Consider the following 27,633-nt stretch of genomic DNA (forward strand, 5'->3'; position numbering starts at 1 on the left):
TACAGTTTAAATGGCCTGATGCGCTGCTGCTGGCAGCAGATCACTTACAGACTCAGCATCTCGCGACACTAACATTCCTCAAGCGTCAATCATGAAGTGTGGTGGAACAGGAGACGTCAAGGTTGCTACCCCCGAGGTGCAGCAGTTGTGTGATCAGGTGAGATCAACAATTTCTTGTTTTAACAACAATTTATTGTTTTAGTGCATGGTTAATATTTCAGAAAGTGAGACTGAAGTGAATGGGGCAATCGAGACCTGATAGCGCTGCCCTCTCAGCTATAAAAGCTCAGTGGAGAGAAGGGCAGAAATTGTTAAAAGATAAAAGGAAAGTAAAATTGAAAAAGAGGGAGACAAAAAAGAGGTAGAAAATATGGTGTAATGGCTAGAGCTGCAGACTTTGGAACTTGAGAAACAGATTTCAGTCTTGGCGTTGGCTCAACATCCTGTGATTCTTGGCAAATCACTCAATATCCCCGTGCCTTAAAAAAAAATGTGTGTGTATATATGTATGTGTGTATGTATATATATATATATTGTTGTGTCCACGTAAAGCACTTTGATACTTTTGGGTCGTTTTTGTGCTATATCAAACTACAAATTAAAAGTGAATGATGAGGAAAATTATGAAGAAGAAAGCTGTAGAGGGTGTTAAACATGTCCTGGTCTATGGGAAAAAAGAAGGATGGTTGCTCCTTTGCATGCACTATCCTAATTCTTTCCTGTAGTCTAGGGTTCAGTTTAGAGGTTGTTGGCATTCCAAGAGGTGGTGCTAAATTTAGATTACAATCCACCAGTATAATTTCCTTCATCAAAGGCATGGAATGTTTAAAAAAAAAAAGAATTTACACTTGTGGATTCTCCTTTGGTTTAAATGCTGCCTCCAGGCAGAGGAGGACTTTCCGTTGCAGTCAGCAGCAAAATAATTTAGGTGGCATGTGAGAATATAACATTAGGTGTTGTACAATGGAATTCAAAAGGCAGAGGGAGGTGATAGAGGCTGATGGGAGAGAGCAAGAAAAGAGGAAAAAGGCAAGGTTTGCAAGACAGAGCAATGAAATAACACTTCAAGGAGAGATACAAAATGACAGGAGAAATATGGGCATGAGAGAGATAAAAATAACTGACGAAAGAGCCCACAGGTGAGGGAGAGAGGGATTTGCATCCAGCAAGAAAGACGGGAAAAGACAGAGGGGACACGTGAGAGACTGAGTGAAGGACATAGGTAGAATGACAGACATCAAGGAGAGGAAAAGAAGTATAGTATGAGAGCAAAAGAACTAGAGAGAGGGTAAACAAAAAGTGACAGCTGGAACAAGAGAGGTGTACCCAGCAAGTTAAGAAAGGGTTATTGAGACAGAGAAACAGGCATGTGGAGTAAATTCCCACAGGTTTTCCAGATTCAAATCAAGTCTCTGTGCACAATATAAAAGACCTTAAGTATGAAGCTGTATACAATCCCTAAAGACATCTCTTGCAGAGAGGCTCCTGAGTGACAACCAAAAAATACCCCCCTATTTCCTTGAGGATGAACAGAAGCCACCAGACATGAAGGAAGCACATGGCTCTCTGACTCGTTGCCTGAAAGTATACAGGATATTGATGGATTATTTGGGTGTGAGGGAGCACAGATTATTGGACCAATAGGTGACTAACAAATTCCGGCACCTGAAGCACAGAAATGTATTGCATGAAGATTGGGTGAAGTGACCTGTGGGCGAGTTGCAGTCGAATAATGGCTTCTAGTTTTGGCCAATACTACTGACCTCATGAGTTTTGAAAGCTTGATTATAGATTACTGCCAATACTGAGCAAAGTTTCATAAAGTCATTATCCACAAATGTGGGCCACTTCTTCTTTTGGTTCCTGGGCCTAATTTTGTTCCCAATCAGACCCTGCTATTACCCTGCCCGATCACCAGTATCCTGCACCTGGGATTACCTGGTGAGGGAACTCAGGCCGTTGTGCGCAATTTAAAAACAATAAAAAATAAACCCAGGGAGAGGGGATTCAGGGAGTGGCTGCCCAACCACGCCTCCACGAAAGTCATTCCAGTGGAACCTCCCCTGCCTGCCCATAGCTTCCCCCTTCTCAGCACCTAATATACTTTCATTTTTTTACCTGCCCAGAGCAGGTGGATAGTGGAGAAGAAAAGGACCTGCAATAGAGATTTTTTTTTCAAACCGGAAGCTGCATGTAATTCCCTATACCAGACTGAATACCTGATAATATCCAGATTCAGGGGTGGGATACAGTCTGAGAACACTAGTTCCATTCAGCCATGCACCGTTTGTAATCGGTCCCCTAGTCATTGGTATAGCTGTCAAATCTGGGCTCTGTCCAGTAGTCTGGCCTGCATGAGAGATTAATAAAACATCTATTTTAGGCGTTTGTAATCCTCGTGGACTGTCCCCACGAAGGCTTGCAAGAAACTCAAAGCAATGCAATATGAAAATGGAAATCCGCTGGATAATATTTTTAGGCACACATCTCTATCTTTTTATGAAAGTACACCAAATTGGTAAGATCGGGCTTTAACAAACACACCGCTCCCCTTCAAAGGAGGGTGGTGCACTTTGCACAAGAGTTTCAGACAGATCACTGATGCAAGGTTCGGAGCCGCGAGAATGTACAGCAGTTGAGCTCAGAGGTGTGTGGGCAGCAGCAACTCCTGATGCCTTTCAGTGCTCTGCTAACGTACACTAACTCAACTCACTTTACAGTCTTCCATTTCTACAGCTTGCTGATTTTTGCTCTGCTTCCAAATCCAGATACTTTTTTAGTTTAGTATGATCTTACATTGCAGGTATTTTTTAAATGTAGGTTCTTTTAATGAAAAACGGTGCACATTTTCTGTGTTGCTCCTTAAATCGACTCCATTCTTAGGAGAACCTGAAATTATTACGTTTATTTTTTGTTGTTGCTCCAGTCCAGCTTCCAAGAGCTGTGACTCAATGTAAATGCAAATCTTCTTAATGTCTCCTAATATGGATGTTCAGCTAGTGTCCAAGAGCTCTGAGCTTTGGAAAGCAGATCTGCTTAGCTGAGGAAGCGGGGATTAGAACTCTAGTATCCTGGTCCCACAGGGGTCAAGAAATAGGTGAAGCGAGCCTGCAAATGGGACAGAGATCACACCTAAAGTACAAAGGTCATGTACTCGGAACCTAAAGTCCTCTTCTGAACTCTACTCACCTGGTTCAAGTCCCTTCATTAACATGCTTAATTGTAGAGACCCAAAATCAAACTTGTGGTTCTTGTCCACAGATATGCAGGTCTAGAGATAGACTAGTGAGTGAGTTGCCGGACTTGATGGATTAAGGTGCATCAACAATTTTTGTATGGAGTTTAACGTATGGTAGATGTAATGCATTGTACTTGTACATACTGCCATGTGTTGCAGCACCGCTGTCTGGACTGGAGTTAAAATAGGGATCACAGGCGCAACTAGGCCTGAACTTTGGAGGGGATCGGGCTAACACTCCCAGCCAGGGCTGGCCCTAGCATCCCCTCCCCCATTTCCTCCTCCATGAATTCGCTCACCAACAATGCACCTCATCTCGTTATAGCACCTTTCTGACAAACATTTCATTTTTTTATAGCGCTTCTCATAATTTACTTACACTCCATTCTGTGGTCTGCATGGTACACTTTCTTTGTAGCAGGCACATTGACCCTCTGTACTGTGTGGGTGGAAGGAGTGCACGGTGAGCAATGCAACGGTGAGAGAGTAGGTTAAGAGGAGTGACTGCATGATGAGTGAGATGACCATATGAAGTGCCGAGTTGGACTAATGAAGGCATGGTTAGTGATGGGCTTGTTTGAGTGAGATTGCAGATTGAGCAGTGAGGGGGACAGGTGAGTGAAGTGTCACATGAGGGCAAGGTGAGTAGTATACTCGTGTGACTGCAGGATGAGGTACAGGGTGAACCGCACAAGTGCAGAGTGATCACTGTGAGTGCTGGGTGAGCGGGTGAATGGTGAGTGTATGGTGACCAGTACGAGGGCATTGTGACTGCTGTGAGCGTGAAAGTGAAGGATATGGATGTTGCGTGCCTGATAGGGATGCCCTATTTCTTTCTCAGTCCGTACCAGCAGGTGTATGCAAGTTCTAGGAAGTGGATGCAGCCAAGCAGAGCCTTGCCCTGGCAGGTCCTGATTCAGGAAAGATGTTTATTACCAGCTTGGAATAAACCTAACATTATTTCCCCCTTGGAGACCCTAGTCCTGAAGCAGTGTAGCAAGTAAAGTCAGCTAGGCATTTGGCAAACTCGCAATGCCTATGTGCACTTGAGGTCTGTATTTGAGGTGACCCGGCTGATGGTGAAACATGCCTGACTGCTGCCGGTCGAACAACTTCCTAGACATCTTTAAACTCTGTGCTTAAAATGAAAAAAAAAAAGACATTCAATGTTTTCTTTCACCGCTACTCGAAGGCCACCTTAGTTCCTGGGAACTGCTGTGCCTTTGACCACAGGAATGCACTGGGGCTGCACCCTTGAATAAAAGGGCATTGTGCAGCTGAAGTCCAGTGCCTCACCCCCCAGATGTGCAAACTCTCCGTGTTTGTCCTGCTCCTATTTAATCATGTTTTTGCAAAGTGCCATTGTGTATCCTTGAGTGACGGTTCCATACCTGGTGTAATGTCTAATCAGTCACACATCTCCATTCAGTCTACTTCACGTAGGTACCATTTTCTTACCAGGTTCTCAGTTAAATGCTCTATTGCTGTTAACTTCTTCCTCGTGCTGTAGTTCTCAGAAATGTGTGATCTGCTTCAACCCGGTTTTATAGCTTTATTTGTCTGTGTTCTTGGCCTGTGTTTTACCTGGCGTTATTGTCACCTCACCATTGCCTATTTATGGATTCCTTACAAGTCTGTTAACTGCATGTGAAGGCTTTGGGTGTCCAGTCCCCACCCCCGTTATTTGTGCTTCAGACATAGCAATCCCTGGTGATGAGGGGGACTTTTGATCTGATTTTCCAGCCAGTAGACACAACTATGCTCAGGTTTGTAGTTTGGCACTTTGTAGAATCTGCAAACTCTGTGCTACTGACAAATTGCACTGATTGCATGAGGCTAGTTGGCAGCTATGTTAAGTTCACTACCCCCCTTCCACCCCTACCCCCTCAGATCCACTAGCCTGCACAGATGGTATATGGCTAGGAGCAGGAGTCTTCCTCCTGAAACTACAGAGAACCAAAAAGCTTTTACCATTAGCACAAGGTGACCAAATGTATCCAGAGTGAGCACAGGGCCCTTCCAAAGGCTGATTACAGGTGTCTGCAGAGTTGTCGAGGGCAGCCACATGGGCGTTCATTAATGCCGTAGGTACAGCATTTTTGGTCTTTTACGATCTGATTTTTCTGCTTCTCAAAAGATGATGCATCCTTCGCTCAAGCGCTGTTCACTGCTTCTAATAAACAAAACCTCTTATCCACAAAGGTCGTGATGACGCTAAGTTAACCAGTGTGAACATAAGTAGAGGATGTGCTTAAACCCAGACAAGGAATAGTTGGCCTACTTGACAATGCTGGCATTTTGTTTTATAGAAGTGAAGTTAACAAAGCTACCCTTTTCATATGTCCTCCAGACATGTTTGCCAGTCTAGTGTTCTACAAATGCAGCTTATCTCGTTCTAGGCCTTGGATGCTTCCATTGTCTTCACTGAATTGTGCAGAGAAGTGCCCGAGATAAGACCGCTGCACAAACACCACTTGTGGGTGGGAAAGCAGAACACGAGTGTGTGCTGTGTCCCCTGCTAGATCCTAGTAAAACCAGCTTTGGCAAAGCTAATGGGTATCACTCATGCAAGAGCAGTTCGCGTTGCCAGTGTGTATTAGCCATGACAAATAGCAGTCACGCTGGAGTATTACATGGTTAAAAGTTAGGTTTGTGGAGTGGAATATGTATAGTGTGGGAGTGCACTGCCCTTTCCGGCAACACATTTTCAGTTGAAATGACCACTACGTTACACTTGCACAGACATGCAGTTTATAAAACTATGCAGCCCACAAACATTTTGCGTAAATGGAATCATGTAATGTATTGATTTGTTTTGATCATATTAAAATATTTCTCGCTCCCTTCAGAATTAAAAAATGCTATCCTAATTCTGTTATTTTCTGACCTATTTGCACAGTGCATTTATAGATATTTTACACTTGTTAGCTATTAGAAAAAATATTTCCTTTCACACCCCCTAGTTGTCAAATAAATCCTGTCACTTTAAAGTCCGAGAAATAAAAGTAAACACCAAGCTCCCTGGAAGATAGCCAGATTTTTTTTTTACCTCTTTCAATTCATCGCAAATGTGATGAGATAAACGGAAGAATCAGTACACTGGCTGTTTCACCCTGGAGCATAAAGACTGCTTGTCAGCCTAAAACGAATAAAGCCAGCAAATAGAAGACAAGCAAATATCAGTTACAAAGCCAATGGGCGGGATGCATTATTAGGTGCGCTTTCATAATGTCCCCAAGACTTCTTTAGCAACCAGACAGGTGAGCTGTCTGGTAAACTTTGACCCAATTACATTTATGATGGACTGCATGTACATCCCACTGTTTGGAAAAAGTTGTAATCCCCCTCGCCGGACAAAGTTACGTTGTGTTATGACAGAAAATCAGTCGAACATACGTTCTAGAAACTGCACACAGGAAGAGGTTGTGTATGCTTGTGGTCCTAACAATTGGGATATACTGCCTTAAAGCATCAACAAAGAATGGTGCTTTGTTGTAACATGACGACTCTGAAGCCAGAAGCAGAAAATATAGTGGTCTCTCCCTTGATCAATAAATAAGTCTTTTTTTTTTTTTTTTAAGACTGGTTGCATACTAAGACTTGCTTTGTGATTTGTTTGTGTTTGCGACCCATGTCACTCGCATTCAGCAGAGTTCTAACACAAATTCAGCATCTGGTTTTTAGAGTTCCATCTCCTGCGGCTGTGGGTCTTCAGTCCTAGTCTCTATTAAATACCATTCTTTTCATCTTCTGCTCCCTGCGGTCTTTGATGTGCTGCCTTTCTTTGATATTGACAAATGTGTGCTGTGTCCTCTGCTAGATCTAGATAAAGTGACATTACTCATGCACTCTGAACATCCCTCCGACTTTGCAGGGCAGAGTTGTTTTATTTAGTTATGAATGTAACTCTGTCAAGAACATACTCCTCGAATGTTTTTAGAAACTGCTCATAGGAAGGGGGAAGTATGTTTGATGTTCCAACATTTAGATTATATTGCCTTTAAGCAACTTCAAAAAATGTTGATTCGTTGTAATATGCCCACCCCAAATTCGGAAGCAAAGATAGCAGCCAGTCCTTTGCACAATAAATTAGCCATTGGCATAATAACATTTTTTTTATGACTGGTTATGGACTATGACATGTGTGTTTTTTTTGTTGTTTTTTTTGGAGGGGGGGGGGGTTGTTAAATAGTAAATGCACGTTGAGATGTGATTTGAATTTCAATAATTTTTTAGAATTTAGCAATTTACATGTTTCTTAAGTTTCAAGTGAGTGGTGTAAGTCTTACAGACTAAATTAAGTAGCACAGTGTGCTTCGGCCCTTCACCACAATGTGGCTGGTGCAGACCATGACGGAAGCGTCCACTGTGGCTATGCAAATACTCTGGTCACTTCCACGCATGTACACAGCTAACACCCCTCTGAGTTTGCGATTCTGTGCGTAAATCATTCAAATGTTCCCTCCTTAGTTCTCCACCATCGTTCTATTTTATCCTTCATTGCTTCATTCCTCTAAGTTTTGTATCACCCGGTTTTTTGTCTCCTCTAGTTAAAGGCAGACGTGGAAAAGCATTCTGGGGAGAACTACAATGAGTTTGTCGCCATTGAGTACAAGACTCAAGTTGTTGCTGGAACTAATTACTTCATAAAGGTAAGTGGACGTCGGTGTGTTTTATATGGCAGGTCACCCAACCACATGGGTATTGGATTCCTGCAGTGACCACATGACCATGTCCGCGTGCCCACTAACCTAGAGAAGGAGCGACTCCCAATCCTGAGGCAGCATGGCCGCTCATTAATGTAGTGACGGGCTGTCCTTTTAATGTGAATGGCACGTAGCCCAATGTAGACGGTGGGCTTTCTCCATTATGTAGTAAGGGAGCGGCTCTTTAATGTAGAGGTCGTGGAGCCCAATGTAGACAGCGACACCTTTTTAACATGAGGATGAAGGAGCATCTTTTGTAGACCCAGTAAGCCAGCTCCTTGTTCAGCTAGGGTGGGTAAGGTCATTGAATGCAGACTGTCTGCTTCTTACGTGGTTGTTGGACGTAAAGGTGTTCATTGTTAACAGCATTTCTGTTGTAGTCTCCCTAAAGAGTTTTTAGGTCGAGGCTACCGTCCCTCAGCGAAGCTGGGGGCGGAGCCGAAGATTTAATGATTTCAACAGTGGGGCTTTATTTCACCTCTCTCTCCAATGGCTAGCTTCGTAAATAGAGGCTAGCCATTGGAAGAGATGTGTGTCAATTACTATTTTCCCCGCCTTTATGCGATCCGTGGGCGTTTCTGCCTCTTAAGTCCCGCCCCCTTTTTGTCGTCATTCGGAGGTGGGCGTTAACTTTTTTGCCGGCGCTTTTGTTTTGCCATTTCCCCGACCGCCGCTGGAGAGAGGTTGTGCTGCCCGCCCCCGCCCCCCCTTCTCGTTGTGCTTGTTTTTTATTTTAATCAAATTTGATTGATTTTAAAACAACATATTTTGCTTTTACACTTGGCATTTAGTGAAAGATGAATGGGGAAAATGCGAGCTTTATTCTCTGCAGGCGTTTTTACATGGACGGTTTATTTTTTGAGATCGATCTTTGACGACGACCAGTTTCCGCGAGCTTCTTGGTTAGTAAAGTTGAAGAGGATTCTGGGTAGGAAAAGCAGTTGCAGATGGAAATACTGCCTGTCAGTCGTTCCAACGCCTGTGAACCTCTGGTGTGCAGCGAGCGCTCACTACCCTGGCCTGACGTGCATCACGTTGCCCGGTCCCAGCAGCACCAGGGCCCCCGGGAGCGCCTCACATCTGCATGGGCCCTGCTGCATGAAGCGCTTTTCCTTCGTTAATTGTTTCTTGATTCTGCGTGTGATGCAGGCGGACTCCATGGCAACGGTGCTCAACGCTGGTATGTTCGACGAGCACACGCGCCGATGACAGGCGCAACGATGGCAGCTAAAACAGGACACCACACCATTGTGGGAACGAAGAGGAGGCGAATTTATGGGGTCAAAAGCTTTATTCTGCAACAGCCCCTACACAACTATGCGGTTCGGACTCCAAGGTTCCTCTCATGACAGTTGGAACCGTTGGGGGTGACAGGGAATGCAATGTGGAGTGTTGGGGGACCAATGAGGGGGCAGGAATGACAACAGGGGCTCTCGCGCAGGAGAGCAATGGAACACTAGCTGCCGCGAGCCAGGTGCTGGCTCGCGGCATTAACCGTAAATACAACAACCAGCATGGCAGAGAGGCTTGTGTTTTTACAAGCAGTGCCATGAAATTCAAAAAGTCCAGGTTGGATGTTATAAAGTGACCTGCATCACGCTGTTTATTGGTAATGCCAACGCAGGCGCTCGCTGCCTTGCTGGTGCTGCTCCCCGCTTGATGAACCGGGAGCCTTGTAATAAGACAGCGTCTTCGTGTAGTGCGGTTAGGAGTGAATATAAACACGGAATGTTGCTTCCTAAAGCAGCCAGATAAACGCTGGAGGATGAAGCTATGTTTCTCTAGTTCCCTGTTGCATTGGAGGCAGACTGCGAGTGGCATTTTTAGGTCTGGCTAGGGGGAGCTTCTCGTTCATTCATTTAGCCTAATGGTGTGGTCATAAGAGGGGAAGTTGCAGGAAAAGCTCCGGGTCACGTGACCGGAAGTCCCGGAAGCCCGCATTTCACATACCGGGAAGTTTTCAGACGTAACAGTGCTTCCTTTCTGTATGTGTCCATCTGCTCCAAGCTCACGGTAGAAAGGGTACAGTGTTTACTGTCTCACACGAGTGCACTGTTTACATCTGTGCACTAACCTAGCGCTGGAAAAATCTGGTGTTTACAGCCTCCTTTTAATAAGCACATGATACAGTGTTTAACACCTCTCTGTTCTTAAACACTGCAGGTAAAATTTGAAGTGTTTCTTATGATACAAGAAGTGTAGTGTTTATTCATAGGTCTGTACCAAGGTGTCCACTATCAGTACTATGCAGCTGAATACATCAATGCAATATGTATAATCTTGGTGCCTGGCTGTACCAAGAACATGGCGCGCACACACAACCTGTGGAACTGTGCAGTGTCTACAGTCTGTCTGCACTAAGCATATAATAAAACAAATGCAGTAGTATTGCCCCTTTGATTAACTGCACCAAAGATTTTGGAAAATGTCATGTTTACAGCTTGCGTGAGTGTGTGCCCTAAACACATGATGCAATAATGCTATTTTCACAGCTTTTTTTCGTGATTGCACCGACAACATGGTTCCAATAGTGCTGTATTCACAACCCTTTACTTTGGCTGAGGCCACCAAGTCTTTCAGAAATTGTCATTTCTTTGCACACATGTTTGTGTGTGTTTTTTTATGCATGCAAGCGGCAGCACTAAACACATGATGAAAATAGAGCAGTGATAAGTTAGTGTCTTTTATGCTTATATTGTTTATAGATATTTGATTATTTTTTGATGAATGTTTTGTATTCAGAATTTTGCAAGCATCTGTTCTTCCACAAAGAAATGGAGACAGCACAACAGTGGTTTTACATGGTGTTGCCTCGATTTTAGTCGGCTGTCGGGGTGTATTGCTGGTAGATTGGCCAGCACTTTTTAGTTTTTTCAGGCAAGGCCATTTCTGCTACCTTTTCATTTATGGGTGAACATACAAAGCCTTAAAGAGGGAACCTTAGCTGCAGTCACATGCAGGCACACATGCTAAATCTCATAGTTGTTCATCAAAAGTTATTGCAACAAACAAACTTGTATATTAGTCCGTTTACTGGCAATCCACCTATTTAAGATGTTACAAATACCCAAATGTAGCTGAAATATACGCAGAAGATACTATGAAATACAACATTGGGATCTTTAACTGGAATGAAACCCTTACAATGGTTGAGTGGATACAAATCATATCGGAGGAAATGGAGCTTTGAAAGGCCACTGTGTATAGTGTTTACGGCACCCGTCTGTGGCATGAGGGCTTGGAATTTCTAGCAAGGCCTGAAGGTTGGGTTTGCTTTATGTAGGCTAATGGGGATAAGCTGATGAGCTAGTATTACCAATGCTGTTCTATTACTTTCACAAGGCCATGTGCAATCTAAAAGCTGGATGTAAATATTAGGCGGCACAAGAGGCGTGCCTTCTCGCGAGGAAGCAGGGCTAGTACTGAGCGTAACCAAGCGGCTTCCTTCTGCGTCACTTCCCATTCGCCCAAGTGTTGGTGGCGGCTTCCTGGACCCGGATGGTGACTAGCGGTAGTGCTGCAGCGGCGGTAGCGGCTACCACTGCCCCGCGAGCGCACAAGCACCGTGGGCCAGGCCGCGGTCGCCCCAGCAGTGCTGCGGGGAGGATGGCTGCTGTCGGTGGTCCTAGGGGCTTGGGCGGAGCCTCAGAAGGTGGCGGCGGATGGGGACAAGCAACCCTGTTGGTGCGGGACGGCTGCCTACGCTGCGACGAAGAAGGGCTGTACAGCTTGAGCTACCACCCGGCACTCAACGCCATCCTAGCCGTCACCAGCCGGGGCCGTGTCAAAGTCATCGATGGCACCTCGGGAGCCTTGCTGCAGCAGGCCAAGGGCCTGAGTGGTGAGTTGGGGTTACTGGGGGGGCACCTATATCTGGCGGGTTATGTCTCCATAACCACTCCATCTGCCTTTCTCCCTTGTTAGATTCTGGTGGAAGGGGGTTCTGCCTCTTATGGTGGTCTCTCTCGCCAACCTCGCCACTTTCCCTCCTCCCCTCCAACTCCCCCCAATCTTAAGTATCCTGTTACCCATCAGACACCTTGGGGACGTTGACAGCATCACTTGACAGACTCCTTTCCCTGACAGGATCGGTGTGTTGGAGCTGTCAATTCCTGTAGTAGGAGTGAAGTTGGGGACTGGATTTCGTGTTGGTGCACCTGTGATTTTTCATCCCACCAGTATCACATTTGCTCATGCATATGCAGTTATTCGAGGACCTGAGTATCTGTCCGGTGGATTATATGAACTTTTTATGTACACATAACCCACTCCATCGGGCTAAGTAAACATGAGAACACACATTTGCCTTGCATATGGTGCTGCTTCGTCGACAAGGGAATCGGCTCCTTGGTTTTTGCGTCCACTTCCTAAATTGCTTATCTTGCTCGATAGATCAGCAGATTGACTAACATTTTAGTTTCAACTAGTATTGTTTTTGGGTGACCTTGCTGTGTGTGTGTGGCGGGGGGGCTGTGTGTGTAGGGCTCTGTGTGTGTGTGTGGGGCTCTGTGTGTGTGTGTGGGGCTCTGTGTGTGTGGGGCTCTGTGTGTGTGTGTGGGGCTCTGTGTGTGTGTGTGGGGCTCTGTGTGTGTGTGTGGGGCTCTGTGTGTGTGTGTGTGGGGCTCTGTGTGTGTGTGTGTGGGGCTCTGTGTGTGTGTGTGTGGGGCTCTCTGTGTGTGTGGGGCTCTGTGTGTGTGTGGGGCTCTGTGTGTGTGTGTGTGTGGGGCTCTGTGTGTGTGTGTGTGGGGCTCTGTGTGTGTGTGTGTGGGGCTCTGTGTGTGTGTGTGTGTGTGGGGCTCTGTGTGTGTGTGTGGGGCTCTGTGTGTGTGTGGGGCTCTGTGTGTGTGTGTGGGGCTCTGTGTGTGTGTGTGGGGCTCTGTGTGTGTGTGTGTGGGGCTCTGTGTGTGTGTGTGTGGGGCTCTGTGTGTGTGTGTGTGGGGCTCTGTGTGTGTGTGGGGCTGTGTGTGTGTGTGTGTGTGGGGGGGCTCTGTGTGTGTGTGGCTCTGTGTGTGTGTGGCGCTCTGTGTGTGTGTGTGTGTGTGTGGCGCTCTGTGTGGATAGCTTTTTTTTGTAGGTGGCTCTATGTGTGGGTGGCTCTGTCTGTGTGAGGGTGGCTCTGTGTAGGTGGCTGTGTGTGTGAGGGTGGCTCTCAGTAGGTGGCTGTGTATGTGTTGCTGGCTCTATGTGAATGACTCTGTGTGGGTAGCTCTGTGTGTGTGGGTGTAAATGCAATTTCATGCATATGCGAGCGATTAAGCTATTGGCATTGTAAATGACAATGCCATTTATTTAACGATTAAGCTATTGGCAATGTAAATGACAATGTTATTTATGATTTAAAAAATCATGAGCAATGCCAATAGCTCTACCTTTAATAATGCCGAGACCATTGCATTGTAAATGCTTGTTTATGATTTCTGTTCAAATTCCCTACCTCGGCGAATGGCTTCTAAAGAATACATAAACGAGGAGCTGTGAATACACAATCGTGCTCTTAACAAAACTCTGTTCACTGGACTATTTATTGCCAACGGGTCTGGAAAAGCACACCGCAACTGATTCTTAATTTATTGGGCCTGGACCTACCACATTTAAAGAACAGGGCAGGAATATTAAGGAATGACCCCTAAAATCCTTGCAAGTGAAAACTATATCCCCTTCTGCCAACGATAACTTGAGTGTGGTTTGGCTATTGTTATGAATTCAAAACATCCATTGTCAATCACTCTGTTGTAGAAAGTGATTTTCACAACTGTGCACCAGTATTCTAAGTGAACTCTACATAAACGTCCAAAAGCCGCTTTGATACCTTTAGCACATGTGTATAGAATCCACTGAGGCTGGAACCCAGGTACAAATGGATCCTGGGAAGCTTTGTACAAATGTATCGAGTGGAAGAAAAAGTCAAGACATTATTTTACTTGTCCAGGCCTAAACTATACAGTCCGATAGTTCCCTTGGTACGGATCCGTTACTCTAAGCTGATGCCAGCGTGATGATTGATAACATCACTACTTGTAATTGTTTTCTCTTGGCTCTGTGCGTCAATGATCCTGCCTTTCATCTGATTACCCAGTGTTCTTGGAACACGCATGATCACTGTCATTTCTGGCTTGCATCCTGTGATCCCGTTGGGACAAAAAAGTCCCTTGCATGGTAATGCACATGTACCCTTCTCTGAGTGCCCTAAATGTAATGGTGTCTGGATCTCAAGTGATAACTTCTGTTGTCATGGGTGAACGAAGACCATGTGTGTTCACCATGACATAGGCCTGTCTCACAAATTGCAATCTCTTTGGACCGGGAGGGCAGCCAAAGCGCTAACCTCCTAGTGGTGAAATGCAACTTACTTTGCCAGTAGTTAAGGAGCACAGTGGTGGCAGCATAAAATGTAGTGATCAGGGCCTACACACTGTTTCATTTAAAGTTCCGCCGCTGTGTGCTCAACTCGCCCAGGGCTGACATTGCTTTGGTGTGTAGTGCTGCGCAGTACACATGGAATACACGTGCTAGGTGTATGTGTGCAAGTGAATGGTAGAATGCATGTAAGACTTTTAATTTCATTTGGGAGACCTAGGGCTGCCTGGAGGAATGAGGAGAGGAGGTAAAGGAATTTTCTCCACTCCACCCTCCCAGCCCCAGCAGATTTGCGTATTTATTGTTGCATTCCTGTAAGCTGGGTGGGGGACACTGGAGGAAGGGAGAGCCAGGGGCTCTAGCACACTTCAAACAGGGCTCCATGATTCAGAGTTACTGGATGAGTGTTTGGTGGGAGACCGTGTCAAAGGCTGCAGAGAGTTCTGGGAGGAAGAGGGCTGCTGTTTCTCCTGTGCCAAGTAAGGCTCAGATGTCATCTGTTGCGGCGACCAGGGCTGTCTCTGGGGTGTTTGTTGTTGGCTCTGGAGCCCAACTGGGAGGAGCTCAGTAGTTTTCCTTTCAGATCGTTGAGTTTGAGGTTGATTGCCTTCTCCAGGACTTTTGTGGGGAATGGAAGTAGGGAAATGGGACGGTAATCCTTGAGATCTCTGAGGTCTGCTGACTGTTTCTTGAGGACGGGCCTGACCTCCGCATGCTTCCATGCATCAGGGGATATGCTTGTAGTGATGGTGGCGTTGAGGATGGTGGTGAGCTGGTGGCTGGTCTCGAAGCTTGAGGTTGAAGGGGTCGGTTGGTGCTCCTGGGTGGCTGTATTTCAGCAGGGTGGTAGTAGTTGGTGGACTGAGTTGTTACCATGTGGTGAGCGAGTTGTTGCTGGTCGTGTTCAATGGGTTTCTGAGGATGTTGGAGAGTTGGAGTTCGAAGATTGTGTAGAGGGTTATCTTGTTGTGGACATGGTTGCTAGGGAGTCGCAGATTTCTTGTGAGCTAGGGATCACGTTTTCTATTGCTGATGGGCAAGAATTCTTATAGCTTTAAAAGGACAAAGGGGTGTATGTATCTGGCTTTGTACTTCAAAATCTTTCAGCTGCATTTGATATGGTCTACCACAACAAAGTGGTTCCTTGCCATGGACTATGGTGTGGGACTTGAAGGTCCGGTTCTGTGGTAGTTTGCCTGGTTTCTATCCAATCACTACTAAGTGCTAAAGATTAAATGAAAGCACATTTTAAACAGGGTATCAATGCTACATGGACTTTCCAAAATCTGTCCTTGTGCTTTTGTTCAAGTTGTAACTTGAATCTTAACACTTAATTCTTGAGGAATCTGGTGTACCCATACAGATGTATACTGATGGCTTGCATACATCAATTCAAAACAGGTTAGCCAGTGTTCTTGGAACACACGTTATTACTGTCTGTTGCTGGCTTGCGCCCCGTGCCCCTGTTGAGACTGAAAAGTCCCTTGCATGGTAATGGATGTGTACTCTTCACTGAGTGCCCCAAATGTAATTGTGTCTGGATCTCTACTGATGATTTTTGTAATCATGGGTGAAGCAATTGTAGATTAATAGTTATGATAAAAATGTGCTTATTTATGCATTGACCTATATACATGTTAAACATGGAATAATATGACCGTAAGTAATGCGTTCATTCATTAAGCAGAAATAATGAATATCTATTTGTAAACCTGATTAAAATACACATTTATACAAAGGAATAAACCTATCTAGGTACACTTGTGTAATCCAAATGAGTGTTTATAGACGCGTGGATATTGCTGTATATTTATGTTTGAGTATGGTGGTTATGTGGCGAAGAGCAAACTCTAAGTAGTCTTCTGAAGATAAGGTAGTTATCCATGGATCTTATGTTTGGAGGTAAAGAGTTCCATAACTTGGCTGCTTGAACAGAAGGTTGTGCCACCTATGGTTTTTAATTGTATGGAGGGATTTTTAGGCAAGGTGCCAATCTACAGCAGACATTCCTTTGAATGTAGTTGGTGATTTTATTCCTGATGAAGAGCAGCCCTGTTCAATCTCAGTTTGTGGGAGCTACAAAGCAGCTTGAATGTCGATCTTCTGTCAGCCAATAACTAATGTAGGGCCTTCAAGGCAGGGGAAAAGTGGGTTGTGGCTTGACATGTAAGAGAAGTCTTTCAGACGAGTTCTGAATCCATTCTTTTCATAGCTATGAACGGTCCGTGGTAGAGGCTATTGGTGTAATCTAATTTGGACACTACAAGAGATTGTAGCCTGGAGCTTGTGTGGAAATTTCAGGTGGGGGAAGATGTGTCCGAGTTCTTATAGTAATAAAGCTTGATCTTACTAGTTTGTCCAATTGGGCATTCACTGATAGCTTAGAGTCCATGGTAATTTTGAGGTTTCTTACTTCCTTGGATACTTTAGTAGGTTTCCCAGATCGCCAGGTGGTGAGTGGGTCATAATATTTCCAATCTGCACATGTGCGTATTTCCATTTTGGAATCATTCAATTTGAGATGGCTGTGTCATCCACTGATCAACTTCTGTGAGGCAACTGAAAATTTGTGAGTTTTAAATGTCTGGGTCCAGTTGAAGTAGTATTTGTGAGTCATCTGTATAGTTATAGCACGCGTGGTGAAATGTATTGATCAGTGCCGGTAATTACTTCTATGGAGATATCAAAAAGCATGGGTGAGATGATGGGAGCCTTGAGGGGCACCTGCTTTTGTGAAGTATAGTTTGGATGAGAAAGGTGTTGGGGAGTATAGATGACATAAGTTTTCTTTTGAAGGTAAGATGTGATCCAGTTGAGAGCAGTCCCCTCTATGCCGGCTTTGTGAAGTCCTGGCCAACTGTGTCAAAGGCAGCTGAGAGGTCCAAGAGAAATACTGCAGCAACCCCATTCCTGTCACTTGTGTTAAGCTCATCCCAGATGGCAGTGAGGGCAGATTCTGTGCCTCTTTCTGGGCGAAATCCTGTTTGGAAGTCCGAAAGTGTGGCATGATCTTCAATGAATTGTGACATCTGGGTGAACGCTGCTCTTTCTATCAGTTTTCCCAGGAAAGGTCCATTTGTAATCAGTCTGTGGTTGTCTGGGTTCAGCGGGCCCAGGTTTCTTTTCTTTAGTAATGGGCTACTATGTCTTTTTTTAGGTCTTCTGGAAATATTCCTGTAGTTAAGGAATTGTTGACGATTCATCAAACTGGTGTGGCAGCAGAAGTAGTTGGAACTTTTTGAAGACTTGTGGTGGACATGGGTCAGAAGGCCTGCTTGCTTTGACCAGTCCATAAATTCTTTGTGTGATATTTTTTGGGAATGAATGTAGGGGCAGCCTACTCTTGAAGGGTTTTTGGGAAAAGGCTGGGTGCTTGTAGTGGTAGCTCTGTGCGCCATGCTGTATTGAGTTGGGGATTTGAAGCTCCGCCCACTCTCTGCCCATATTTTTAATTGGCTTGTCCTTTGCAAATGCTGGCTTGTGATTCCTTAATCGACCTTGTTAGTCCCTCCTTAGTACCGCCTTGTATTTATTTGAAACCTCCCACGGTGACTGGCCCTTTTACTAATGTTGTGACACAGTATATTTTAATTCATCTGTAAGCACTATTTTCTTTAATAGGGTTCGCCCTACTGAAGGCACAACGTACTTTCCTTGCATTCAGTGCGATATGTGCACTTTCACTTTTCAAGCAGCCCTGACAATGGCGGCCGCAGCTTTGCAATGCCCTAGGTCTCACATTTACAAGAGTTTGAGCTATTGGCATTGTAAATGCCAATAGCTTAAACTCTCGCAAATGCGAGACCTATGGTATTGCAAATATTTTTTTTTTATTGTCAAAGTCCCCATGCTGCACTTTCACGTTCATGAAGGCGGAGCCCCTTTCTTTAGAAAAGCTGTGTCTAAGGAAAGGCGCGCGGCTGCTATTAAAGTGAAACCGCGGCGTGGGGGCTTTTACAAAACAACCAGGAGAGATGGTTTGCAGCGGGACACAGAGGGGCCATGAGAAGAGAGACTAACTGAACTAAAAACGACATCCATATTAAAATAAATGGCGTCTCCAAGAAATTGTGGCACAACCACTTATCTGTATTAATTGCATCTTACAATGACTCCTCGTTGGATATTGGGCTACTGGTTGGTCATTTAAAACTATGCAGCATTTAAACTATTAATTTTGAAAAATCACTTTTCTCCTGACCATTTTCCCATTTTTAAATAAAAAAGCTACAACAGAAATGAGGTTGAGCAGACAAAGCCTTCACTGAGGGAGTGTGGGCGGGGAGAGTAAGGGCTTAGAACTCAACAGCAGTCCCAATAACATTGTCCAACTTGAGTGTTCATCTTTCATGTAAGAGCAAGTACTTCCTTTAGTGCTGCCGTTGGACGTTGCGAGCACTACCTCCGTAGTGCTGCGTACGTCCAACGGCCGACACGGCCCCACCCGTTTCTTAGAACGTTCAGCACTGGCGCTGAACGTTCGACGCAAGAAACGGGTTAATCTTTCCATAAAACTCAAGTTACATGGTTAAACATAATAAAGGATGTTCAGCACTGAAGCGCTAAACCACCTGCCCTCTCTGGTGACCCTCTCTGCACTGAGTGTTGTAGATCATATCCGTGGGATCCAGAACTTGGTATCTTGGGCATCGACTTAACACGGGTGCAGATACTGGAAAATACACTCAGAGGTCAGATGGGCAACTCGGTTCAGTGTATTTTGCTCTGCTGGTTGGAAATGGTGATGGGGAGCAGCGGAGTTATTACATGGGACTGGGAAAGATCTAGTGAGGGTGGAACTTGCAGAGGACCGATTGTCGTTAACAGGACTACTAGGGAGCAAGACAACTCTCTGACGCCTGGTACTTCACCAGAAGGTTTCAGATATTTAGACTCCATGTAAAGACACTACATGCAACTGCATATACTTGATATTGAAGCCATGAAAACTAGACTTGCGTCTGAGAGATTAATCGAAGTATTTTTTTACTATTGACTCGATACTGGGATATAAAATTGCAATTTCGGTGAATTCCAAGCCCTGATGGAAGTCCTGGTGAAGAGACCAGACGAAATATGTTAGCTAGGAATGTTTGAAGAACTATATGCAAGGGTAAAAAAAAGAATCTGTCTAAAGATACTTTGTCCTTCAGTGTGCTTTCAAGAATAACCCGAAACTATAGTCAGTTTTCCTGGTTTTGGAGCGCAGTGGTGTATCTCCTCTCCCCTTGTGTTTGTACTTTTTAGGGCCATTAAGAAGACGAGTACTATTCAGGTGGAGTTTGCGCTGATGTTATCCCTGCCCTCACACCTTGTGCCTATTTTATCTACTTATGGGATGATTTCTTCAGTCACTGAATAGACTGCTTGTTTGCTTTCTCAACTGGTGACCTTCTAGTGCTAGTATCAGTCAGCATGGCGAGAGTGTGCAATTCTCATTTTCAATACCTGCTGCCATGCACTGCTACTGCTGTCACGTCTCTTGGGCCTCATTGGGAAGGAAGTTTAAACTCTCACACAATGACACAACTCCACCATTGTCCCTGAGGCTTGATTCCCTGCTAGTTACTGTCCTACTACATTACCTGGCCAAAAAGTCCCATTTTGTTTTTGTCACTCAAAAAAAGAACAATTATAATAAAAAATGTAATGCTATGTTCCCACTCTTAATTGCGAATCCTTTTACAATCCCTTGTAAAATAAGTCAGTACCTTATTTATAAATTTCTAAAAAGCAGTTACATTTGTGTTCCTAGCGTATGATGGGTAAAAAAAATCTCTAGCCATACACTTGGGCAAGAGCGATGCTGTTCAGTGTGCTAAATAGGTTATATATGAATATAGCAGTCTCTGCCTGTCCCTTCTTTTCCAAAATATGAAGAGTGCCTGTCGGGCTGAGCAAAACCCAGCCTGACCGACACTCCATGTTCAGGTAAGGCAGTCCGGCGCTGTACATGTGCTAAATGTGTAGGCACCTGGCAGCCTAAGCACACTTTTACAAGGCTGAAGATTTCACAGCCCTGAGGGCATGACCTCAGACAGTCAAAGTGATGTAAGGTCCCACTCTCATACGGCGAGTGGGCTAATCAGAGGGATTCTGACCTGGGCACCTCTGCTTTAAGCCCTGAAGTGCCCAGGGCAGTCTGTCAGTTACACGCCATCACTGTGGCTCGGTGCGGTCAGCAAGTCTCACTAACCCATCCCACTTTGTGACGAGTAAGGGAAGGTCTTCCTCTCATTGGCTATCCAATGATCAGGTCGGCCAGTGAGAGGTGGTGGCAGGATCTTCTGGCAGTCGCTGCCCAAAGCCTCCAGGAACCAGAGGCTTTCCTCTTGCCACCTGTAGAGAGCCATCCGGGCTCTCACATACATTGTATCCTTACACGCACGCACGCACACGCAACCTTGGGGCGGGCTCGCCCCTCGGTATAAATAAACAAGCGGAAGACCGCTCGGGGTCTTTCCGGCTGAGTGCAAGCAAGTGTTGGTGTAGTTATTCAGTGCATATACATACACGTGGTAGGCCCAGCCTCACCACTCTACATTGGCGACGAGGCCGGTGTACCTGGACCCGCGTGTGTCTGCCTCGCGCGGCGGTGCCTGCCGCTGTGCTGCTCTGGCCCCGTGCGCCTGAGACCCGCCCACGCGTCTCCCGTGAGGGTGCGCCTTCGGCTGGCGGGACTCGGGACCGGCGGAAGCTGACGTGCGGCTGGGTGAAGGTCCTGCGGGTGAGTGCTCATCTGCCCCGCTTGCGCGGCCCCTGCCTTCCGCACTCCGCCTGCCACCGCGGAGGAGGCGCGCCTGCTGACTGCAGGCCCGGCGAGCGCCACGTGACGACCCGCCCTGGGCCCGCCCTCGCTCTTCGGAGCTGCCGCGCATGAGGCGCCCTTGCAGAGGCGCGCGCTAGGCACGACGCCAGGCCCCTCCTGCTGTGCTCCTGCCCTCGTGGGGCGAAGGGACGTTCTCACGGACTGTGAGTCAATTAATGGGAACATTTGCAGGTGTCAACACGATCAAAAAAAAAAAAATAAAATCAACTAAGGAAAAAGGCAACAAGCATTGGCACATGCAACAAGGCATCTCCATTCACATTGGCTCCCACAAGGCCGTGCATCATTGTCCTTGCCGCCACAGCTGGTCCCTGGGGTCCTATCCATCGCCACTGCTGACTCTTCCCGCGTCACGCCCTAAGGCGCCTCGAAACGCTGCGTGGCCTGCGCCCCTGCCCTGCGCCTCACGCCGCCGCCATCCCGGAAAGCACCAGCAAGGCCAGAGTGACGCCTCGCCATGAACAACGGCGCTCCAGGAGCGGTCCAAGACGGGGCTGGCCAGCCCCCCCAGCAGCAGCCAGCTGCGCCCGCCGCTCAACCACAGGCTCAAGCACAGGCCGGAGCAGGCGCCCCTGCAGGTCCTCACGCACCCGCGCCCCATGCGCATCAGCACGCCGGCGTAGCACCCATACCGCCATTCAGCGAATCAGCAGACCCGGCAACGGCGGCCGTCCGCTGGAGAGCATGGGTCGGACGCCTCAATCTGTACTTCAGGGGCACAAGAGAAACCGACGGTACGGTGAAGAGGTCGCTCCTCATTCTCTATGGGGGTCAAGAGATCTATGACTTATTTGAATCGCTCCCGAACACTGGAGCCGAGGACAACTATGACGCCGCAGTCGCGGCCCTCAACGCGCACTTTGACCCTCAGTTGAACAATGATTTTGAAAAATTCAAATTCAAGCGCGCGTGGCAGCTGGACTCCGAGTCAGTCGACATGTACTACACTCGACTCCGACGGCTCGCGAGCACGTGTCCCTTCATCAACCCTCGCGACGAAATCAGGGACCAGATCATCGTCGGCTGCAAATCTAAGTTGCTGAGAAAGCTGATCCTCCGACAGCCGGGGATCACCTTAGACGAGATCCTCATCCTGGCAAGGTCGCACGAGTTGTCGGATGCCCGGGCGGAGGAGATGGAGGTCGCGCTGCGCACCCCGGTGATCGCCCCGTCTGGGGCAAGGGCCCCGGCCATCAAGGAAGAGCGAGTGGAGGTGATCCAAAGAAGATTCCCGCCAGCAAGGCTGCGGGGTGGCCCGCCAAGGGACAGCCAGTGCGGGTACTGTGGTGTGGACCATCCTTCCACGGCCACGTGTGGTGCCAAAGGCAAGACGTGCCTCAAGTGTGGGCGCATGAATCACTTCGCTGCTGTCTGCCGGGGAGGGAAGTTCCGGGCAGCAGGCCCGCGCGCCAGAACAGTGACCCAACGAGTCCGACAGCTGTCTCTTGACCAGGAGAGACCCCCTCCCGACACGGAGGCTCAAGACCGCCGGCCCAGATATGAGGACGACGAAGACGATGAGGTGTATGTCATCTCCTACGTGAGCAGGGCATCCACGAAAAGGCGACCGCCTCCAATGTGTTCCGTCTCAGTGGACGGGACGAGTGTCAACGCGCTGATAGACACCGGGGCGTCCGTGAACGTCATGGACTCGGACCAGTATGAGCGCATGTCCCCAAAGCCGACGCTAGCACCGTCCGCGGCACGCATCTACACCTATGGCGGGACAGAGCCCATGCCTCTTCGTGGAGTGATTCAAACCACAGTAGTCAACGGAGAATATTCGACTGTGACCAGATTCCACATCACCGAGGGCAAGAAAGGCACCCTCTTGAGCTGCCACACAGCAGAGGATCTGGGACTGGTGTTTTTCGCCAACCAAGTACACCAGGCTCACGCTGACTTCATGTTAAAGGACTTCCCAGAACTGTTCAAAGGCCTCGGCAAGCTCAAGGGTAAAAAGTTTAAGCTACACATTGATGCGACGGTGAAACCTGTCGCTCTCAGACACCGGCGAGTACCGTTTAACCTCAGGCCCCAAGTTGAGGAAGAGCTTCGCAAGCTTGAGGAGTTGGGAGTGATCGAGAAAGTGTCGGGCCCGACACCCTGGGTCTCGCCCCTGGTGGTTGCCCCAAAACCGAAGCAGCCGGGAGCCATACGTCTGTGCGTGGACATGAGGCTCCCCAACACCGCTGTCAAGCGCGAACGACACATCACCCCCACTATGGACGATATTATAGCTGACCTCAACGGGGCGAAATGGTTTTCCAAATTAGACCTCAACTCCGGATATCACCAGCTGGAGCTAGAGCCGGCTAGCAGGTACATCACCACGTTTTCGACGCACGTGGGGCTGCGTCGCTACACTCGGCTCAGTTTTGGCGTCTCGTCGGCCGCCGAGGTCTTCCAGAACGCCATTCGCGAGGTGCTCTCCGGACTAAAAGGGGTGATCAACCTGAGTGATGACATCCTAGTTTACTCAACGACCCTAGAGGAGCATCACGCCAACTTGAGGGCGACTCTGCAGAGACTCGCCGATAGCGGCCTCACCCTCCACCGCGCTAAATGTGCCTTCTATCAGGAGTCAGTGGACTTCTTTGGATATATCTTTACGAGGGAAGGCCTTAAAGTCGACCCTAAGAAGGCCGAAGCCATCAAAGCGGCCAGCACGCCTAGAAGTCAAACAGAAGTCCGCAGTTTTCTGGGCATGGCCACGTACTGTGGCCGGTTTATCCCGAACCTGGCCGACTTAGCGGAGCCTCTCCGTGCCCTCACCCGTGCTGATCAGAAATGGGACTGGACTGCTGCTGCACACAAGGCGTTCCAGGCCGTCAAGGCCAGTCTGCTTGACAATACCGTCATGGCCTACTTCCAGCCACGGAGACGGACCGAGTTGATAGTCGATGCCAGCCCAGTGGGATTGGGAGCCGTGCTGCTGCAGGAGTATGGGCCGGAAGAGTGGAAGCCTGTCGCCTATGCCAGCAAGGCCCTGTCCGACACGGAGACCAGGTATGCCCAAATTGAAAGGGAGGCGCTGGCCATCAAGTGGGCATGCCAGCACTTTCACCTCTATCTCTGTGGACAGGACTTCACGGTGGTCACAGACCATAAACCCCTGTTGCCCCTCTTTGCGGGGACATCCCGGCTTGCTCCCCCACGCATCGAGAGGTGGGCTGTCCAGCTGCAGGGTTACCGGTTCAAGGTGGTGTTCAGGCCAGGAGCACACAACCCTGCCGACTACTTGTCGCGTCATCCGGATGTCACACCCCCACCGGCCCTCGATGCTGAAGGAGATGAAGTGGAGGAGATAGTGCACATGGTCACCCTAGCGGCGTGCCCCGAGAACATGTCGCTCCAGGAAATTAGCGACGCCACTGCGACGGACGAGACCCTGGCGAAGGTTAGGGAGGCACTCGAAGGAAATCGTTGGGCCCATTTCCTTGATGGCGCTTCGTGCCTCCGGCCGGAGGTGCGTCATGCCAGGCAGCAGCTGTGGCAGATACGGAGTGAACTTAGCGTCGGAGATGAGGGGGTGGTGCTGCGTGGGCACCTCATCGTCATGCCCGAAAGCCTCCAGCAACGAGCCCTGAGCCTGGCTCACGTGGGACACCAAGGGATGGCAAAGACCAAGGCCCGCCTGAGGAGCAAGGTGTGGTTTCCCGCGATGGACAGCCAGGTGGAAGCCATGATACAGGCCTGCCACGCATGCACGATCACGGGCGGAGACCCTGCCCCAGCGCCCGTGCTCACGGAAGAAGCGCCCCAGGCCCCGTGGGCTCAACTCAGCATAGACTTTGGCAGTTTTCCAGACGGGCGGCACATGCTAGTGCTGGTAGACTCTTTTTCCAAATTCCCAGTTGTGGAAGTCATCGCATCCACTGCGTTCCCGCAGGTCAAGAAAGTCCTAAACCGAGTGTTTGCTACGATGGGGCTTCCTGAAGAAATCAAGTCCGATAATGGGGCCCCCTTTCAAGGGAGAGAGTTTCAGGCTTACTTGGAGGCTCTCCGGATCAAACATCGGAAAATCACACCCCTGTGGCCTCAAGCCAACGGGGAAGTCGAGAGGTTGATGCGGACATTAAACAGAGCGCTGCGGATTGCGGTGGATAATGGCGAAGACCCGGAGGCCGCCCTGGACGACTTCCTTGGAGCCTATCGGCAGACACCCCACTCAACGACAAAGTGTGCTCCCTCTCATGTTCTGTTCAAGCGAGCTCCAAGGGATGGCATTCCCACTGTCAACACGTGGGTGCCGGGAGAAAGGGACGCTGAGGCCATACAGGCCCGGCGACAGGCCACCAACATCAAAGCAAGCGCACATCGGCATGCCAAAGAACCAGCCCTCCGGCAGGGGGACACTGTCGTTGTCAAGGATCGCCATCCTGGGTGGAAGTTTCGGACTCCTTTTGAGCCAGAAGTGTGGACAGTGGAGCGAGTGCAAGGGACTATGATTACAGCTAGGAGGAATGGCCAAACCGTGACGAGGAATGCCTCATGTTTCAAGAAGGTACTGGACAATGTCAATGTGCGTCAACGGACCGAGGGAATGGAACATGGAGACCAAGAAAACATGGACTTTGATAATTGTTCTGATCCAACTCCTACTCTGCCGCGAATGGCCACCCCACCAAGGCCAGTGTCACCAGGCCCTGCGGCCGGGCGGAGTCAGCCAAGGGTCGAGGATGCGAGCGAGGGTCCGAGGACAACCCCGGCTGGGGTTGTCGAACTACCTCGGACCCAGGATCGTCGCTACAACCTGCGGCCCAATCCTAGGCCGAGTCAACGGTTGTTGGACTTTGCTTGTTCGTCTCCATGAGTAAGAGACTATGAATGTGCCTGCAGAAAGAGACTAAAATAAAGGAGGGATGTAGAGAGCCATCCGGGCTCTCACATACATTGTATCCTTACACGCACGCACGCACACGCAACCTTGGGGCGGGCTCGCCCCTCGGTATAAATAAACAAGCGGAAGACCGCTCGGGGTCTTTCCGGCTGAGTGCAAGCAAGTGTTGGTGTAGTTATTCAGTGCATATACATACACGTGGTAGGCCCAGCCTCACCACTCTACACCACCCAATGTCGCCGCCTAGTAAGGTGTGTTTATTTTTTTTATTAACCGGTTTGCCGCGATTTCGCGGCAGTGCGGCACTTCCGTAAAACGGGTGGGGCCGCACTGCGAACGTAGTGCTTGCGACGGCCGACGGCAGCACTTAAGGGGTTAATGTTGGGGGTGTGGGTGAATGTACGTGTATTTCTGCATGCTGTGATTGGATGATTGAGTGAGTGCATGGGGATGGGTGAGTGTGTGCACATGCTTGTGGCCGCCCCACTGCTCGGGCACTAGAGTGCAGACAGGGCCCCTGGAATTATGTGGCAGGGCAGACTAAATCATGCCGCAAGAAAAAGCCAAATTATGCAGCAAATTTTCTGATTGTAATACTTCATTATTTTGTTATTTTTTGCACATAGTAATACTGTCACCTCCTTAGTACCAGTTTAACAGTTTGGTACAAGATGACCAGTTAACGTTTGCAAAGTGTCTTCCAACGCATGCAGACCTACATCCCCAGTTTTGATCCATTTGGACTAGAAACAGTATTTTTTGTGGTTGTTTATATCTGCATATTATTCAGCAGATGGATTATGTGGCAAATCCCAGAATATGCACCAAAAAAAATTCCAGTGGCCCTGGATATTGGTATATCAAGATTTGATTGCTGCATATTTGCTGTAGTTTTTCAGGCATCGTTTGATATTTTCTTATAACTTGACAAAGTGCAGTGCTTGTATCTGTCTTCATATCGATGACTAGCGAAGTGTAAGGCTGAGTATTTTAAATCTGGATGGGTCTCCTGGCCTTCCTTTCTCTGCACTCTCAAACCTTATCTTTACATGCACTTCCATGACCACCATTCCCCGACCTCCAGAGGAGCATATGACCCCACGGCAGTCCCAGGAAAAAATCTGAGAAGGTCCTTAACTTTCATTGGTTCACCATGCAGCCAGTGCAGTCCATGCCTAGCCAGCTCTGTCTCTAAAATGTGTGTTTTTTGTTTCCTTTGTTTTTTGTTTTTTTTTGATTTTTTTTTTTTTTTTAGCAGTGACCTAGTAATGTTAGGAAGTAGGCACATTATGACCTGTAAACGTGATTTTATTTTCTCTTCCTGTACTTGCTCTAACTTTTGGCTTTTTTTGTTTCTGTTCTCCTTCAGGTTCATGTTGGCTGTGAGTCGTATGTACATCTGCGTGTATATAAACCCCTTCCACATACCGGGAAGCCAGCCGAGCTTTCTTCCTGTCAGACGTCAAAAACCAAGCATGACTCTATAAGCTACTTCTGAACCCGCTGCGCCTGCCCCCCTCGCCCCCTTAATCATGGGTAGCATAGTTGCTTGATTTGTCGAAAGAATGTATTCTGCCTTTGCTGCTTCTGTGTAATGAATTCCAAGTATATCAAATTTACTTTTGCACATGTTTTGATAAAGTAACCATTTTAGACTTAA

The 27,633-nt window shown here is 47.8% G+C and overlaps 1 protein-coding gene across 1 annotated transcript; it reads left to right on the forward strand.

Annotated features, from left to right (window-relative positions):
- Nucleotides 1-27,633, forward strand: LOC144772364 (cystatin-B-like). Its single transcript, XM_078656629.1, has 3 exons — nt 1-157; nt 7,789-7,890; nt 27,343-27,633. Exons 1-3 carry the CDS (start codon nt 92-94, stop codon nt 27,469-27,471), a joined length of 297 nt encoding a protein of 98 aa, XP_078512755.1. The 5' UTR covers nt 1-91; the 3' UTR covers nt 27,472-27,633.

This window comes from Lissotriton helveticus, chromosome 8, assembly GCF_964261635.1.
Source record: "Lissotriton helveticus chromosome 8, aLisHel1.1, whole genome shotgun sequence".
Classification (NCBI taxonomy): Eukaryota; Metazoa; Chordata; class Amphibia; order Caudata; family Salamandridae; genus Lissotriton; species Lissotriton helveticus.

Coding starts and splice junctions, on each gene's coding strand:
- LOC144772364 (XM_078656629.1), top strand. CDS start 92: ATGAAGTGTGGTGGAACAGGAGACGTCAAGGTTGCTACCCCCGAGGTG. Junction 158..7,788: donor TGCAGCAGTTGTGTGATCAG/GTGAGATCAACA, acceptor TGTCTCCTCTAG/TTAAAGGCAGACGTGGAAAA. Junction 7,891..27,342: donor GAACTAATTACTTCATAAAG/GTAAGTGGACGT, acceptor GTTCTCCTTCAG/GTTCATGTTGGCTGTGAGTC.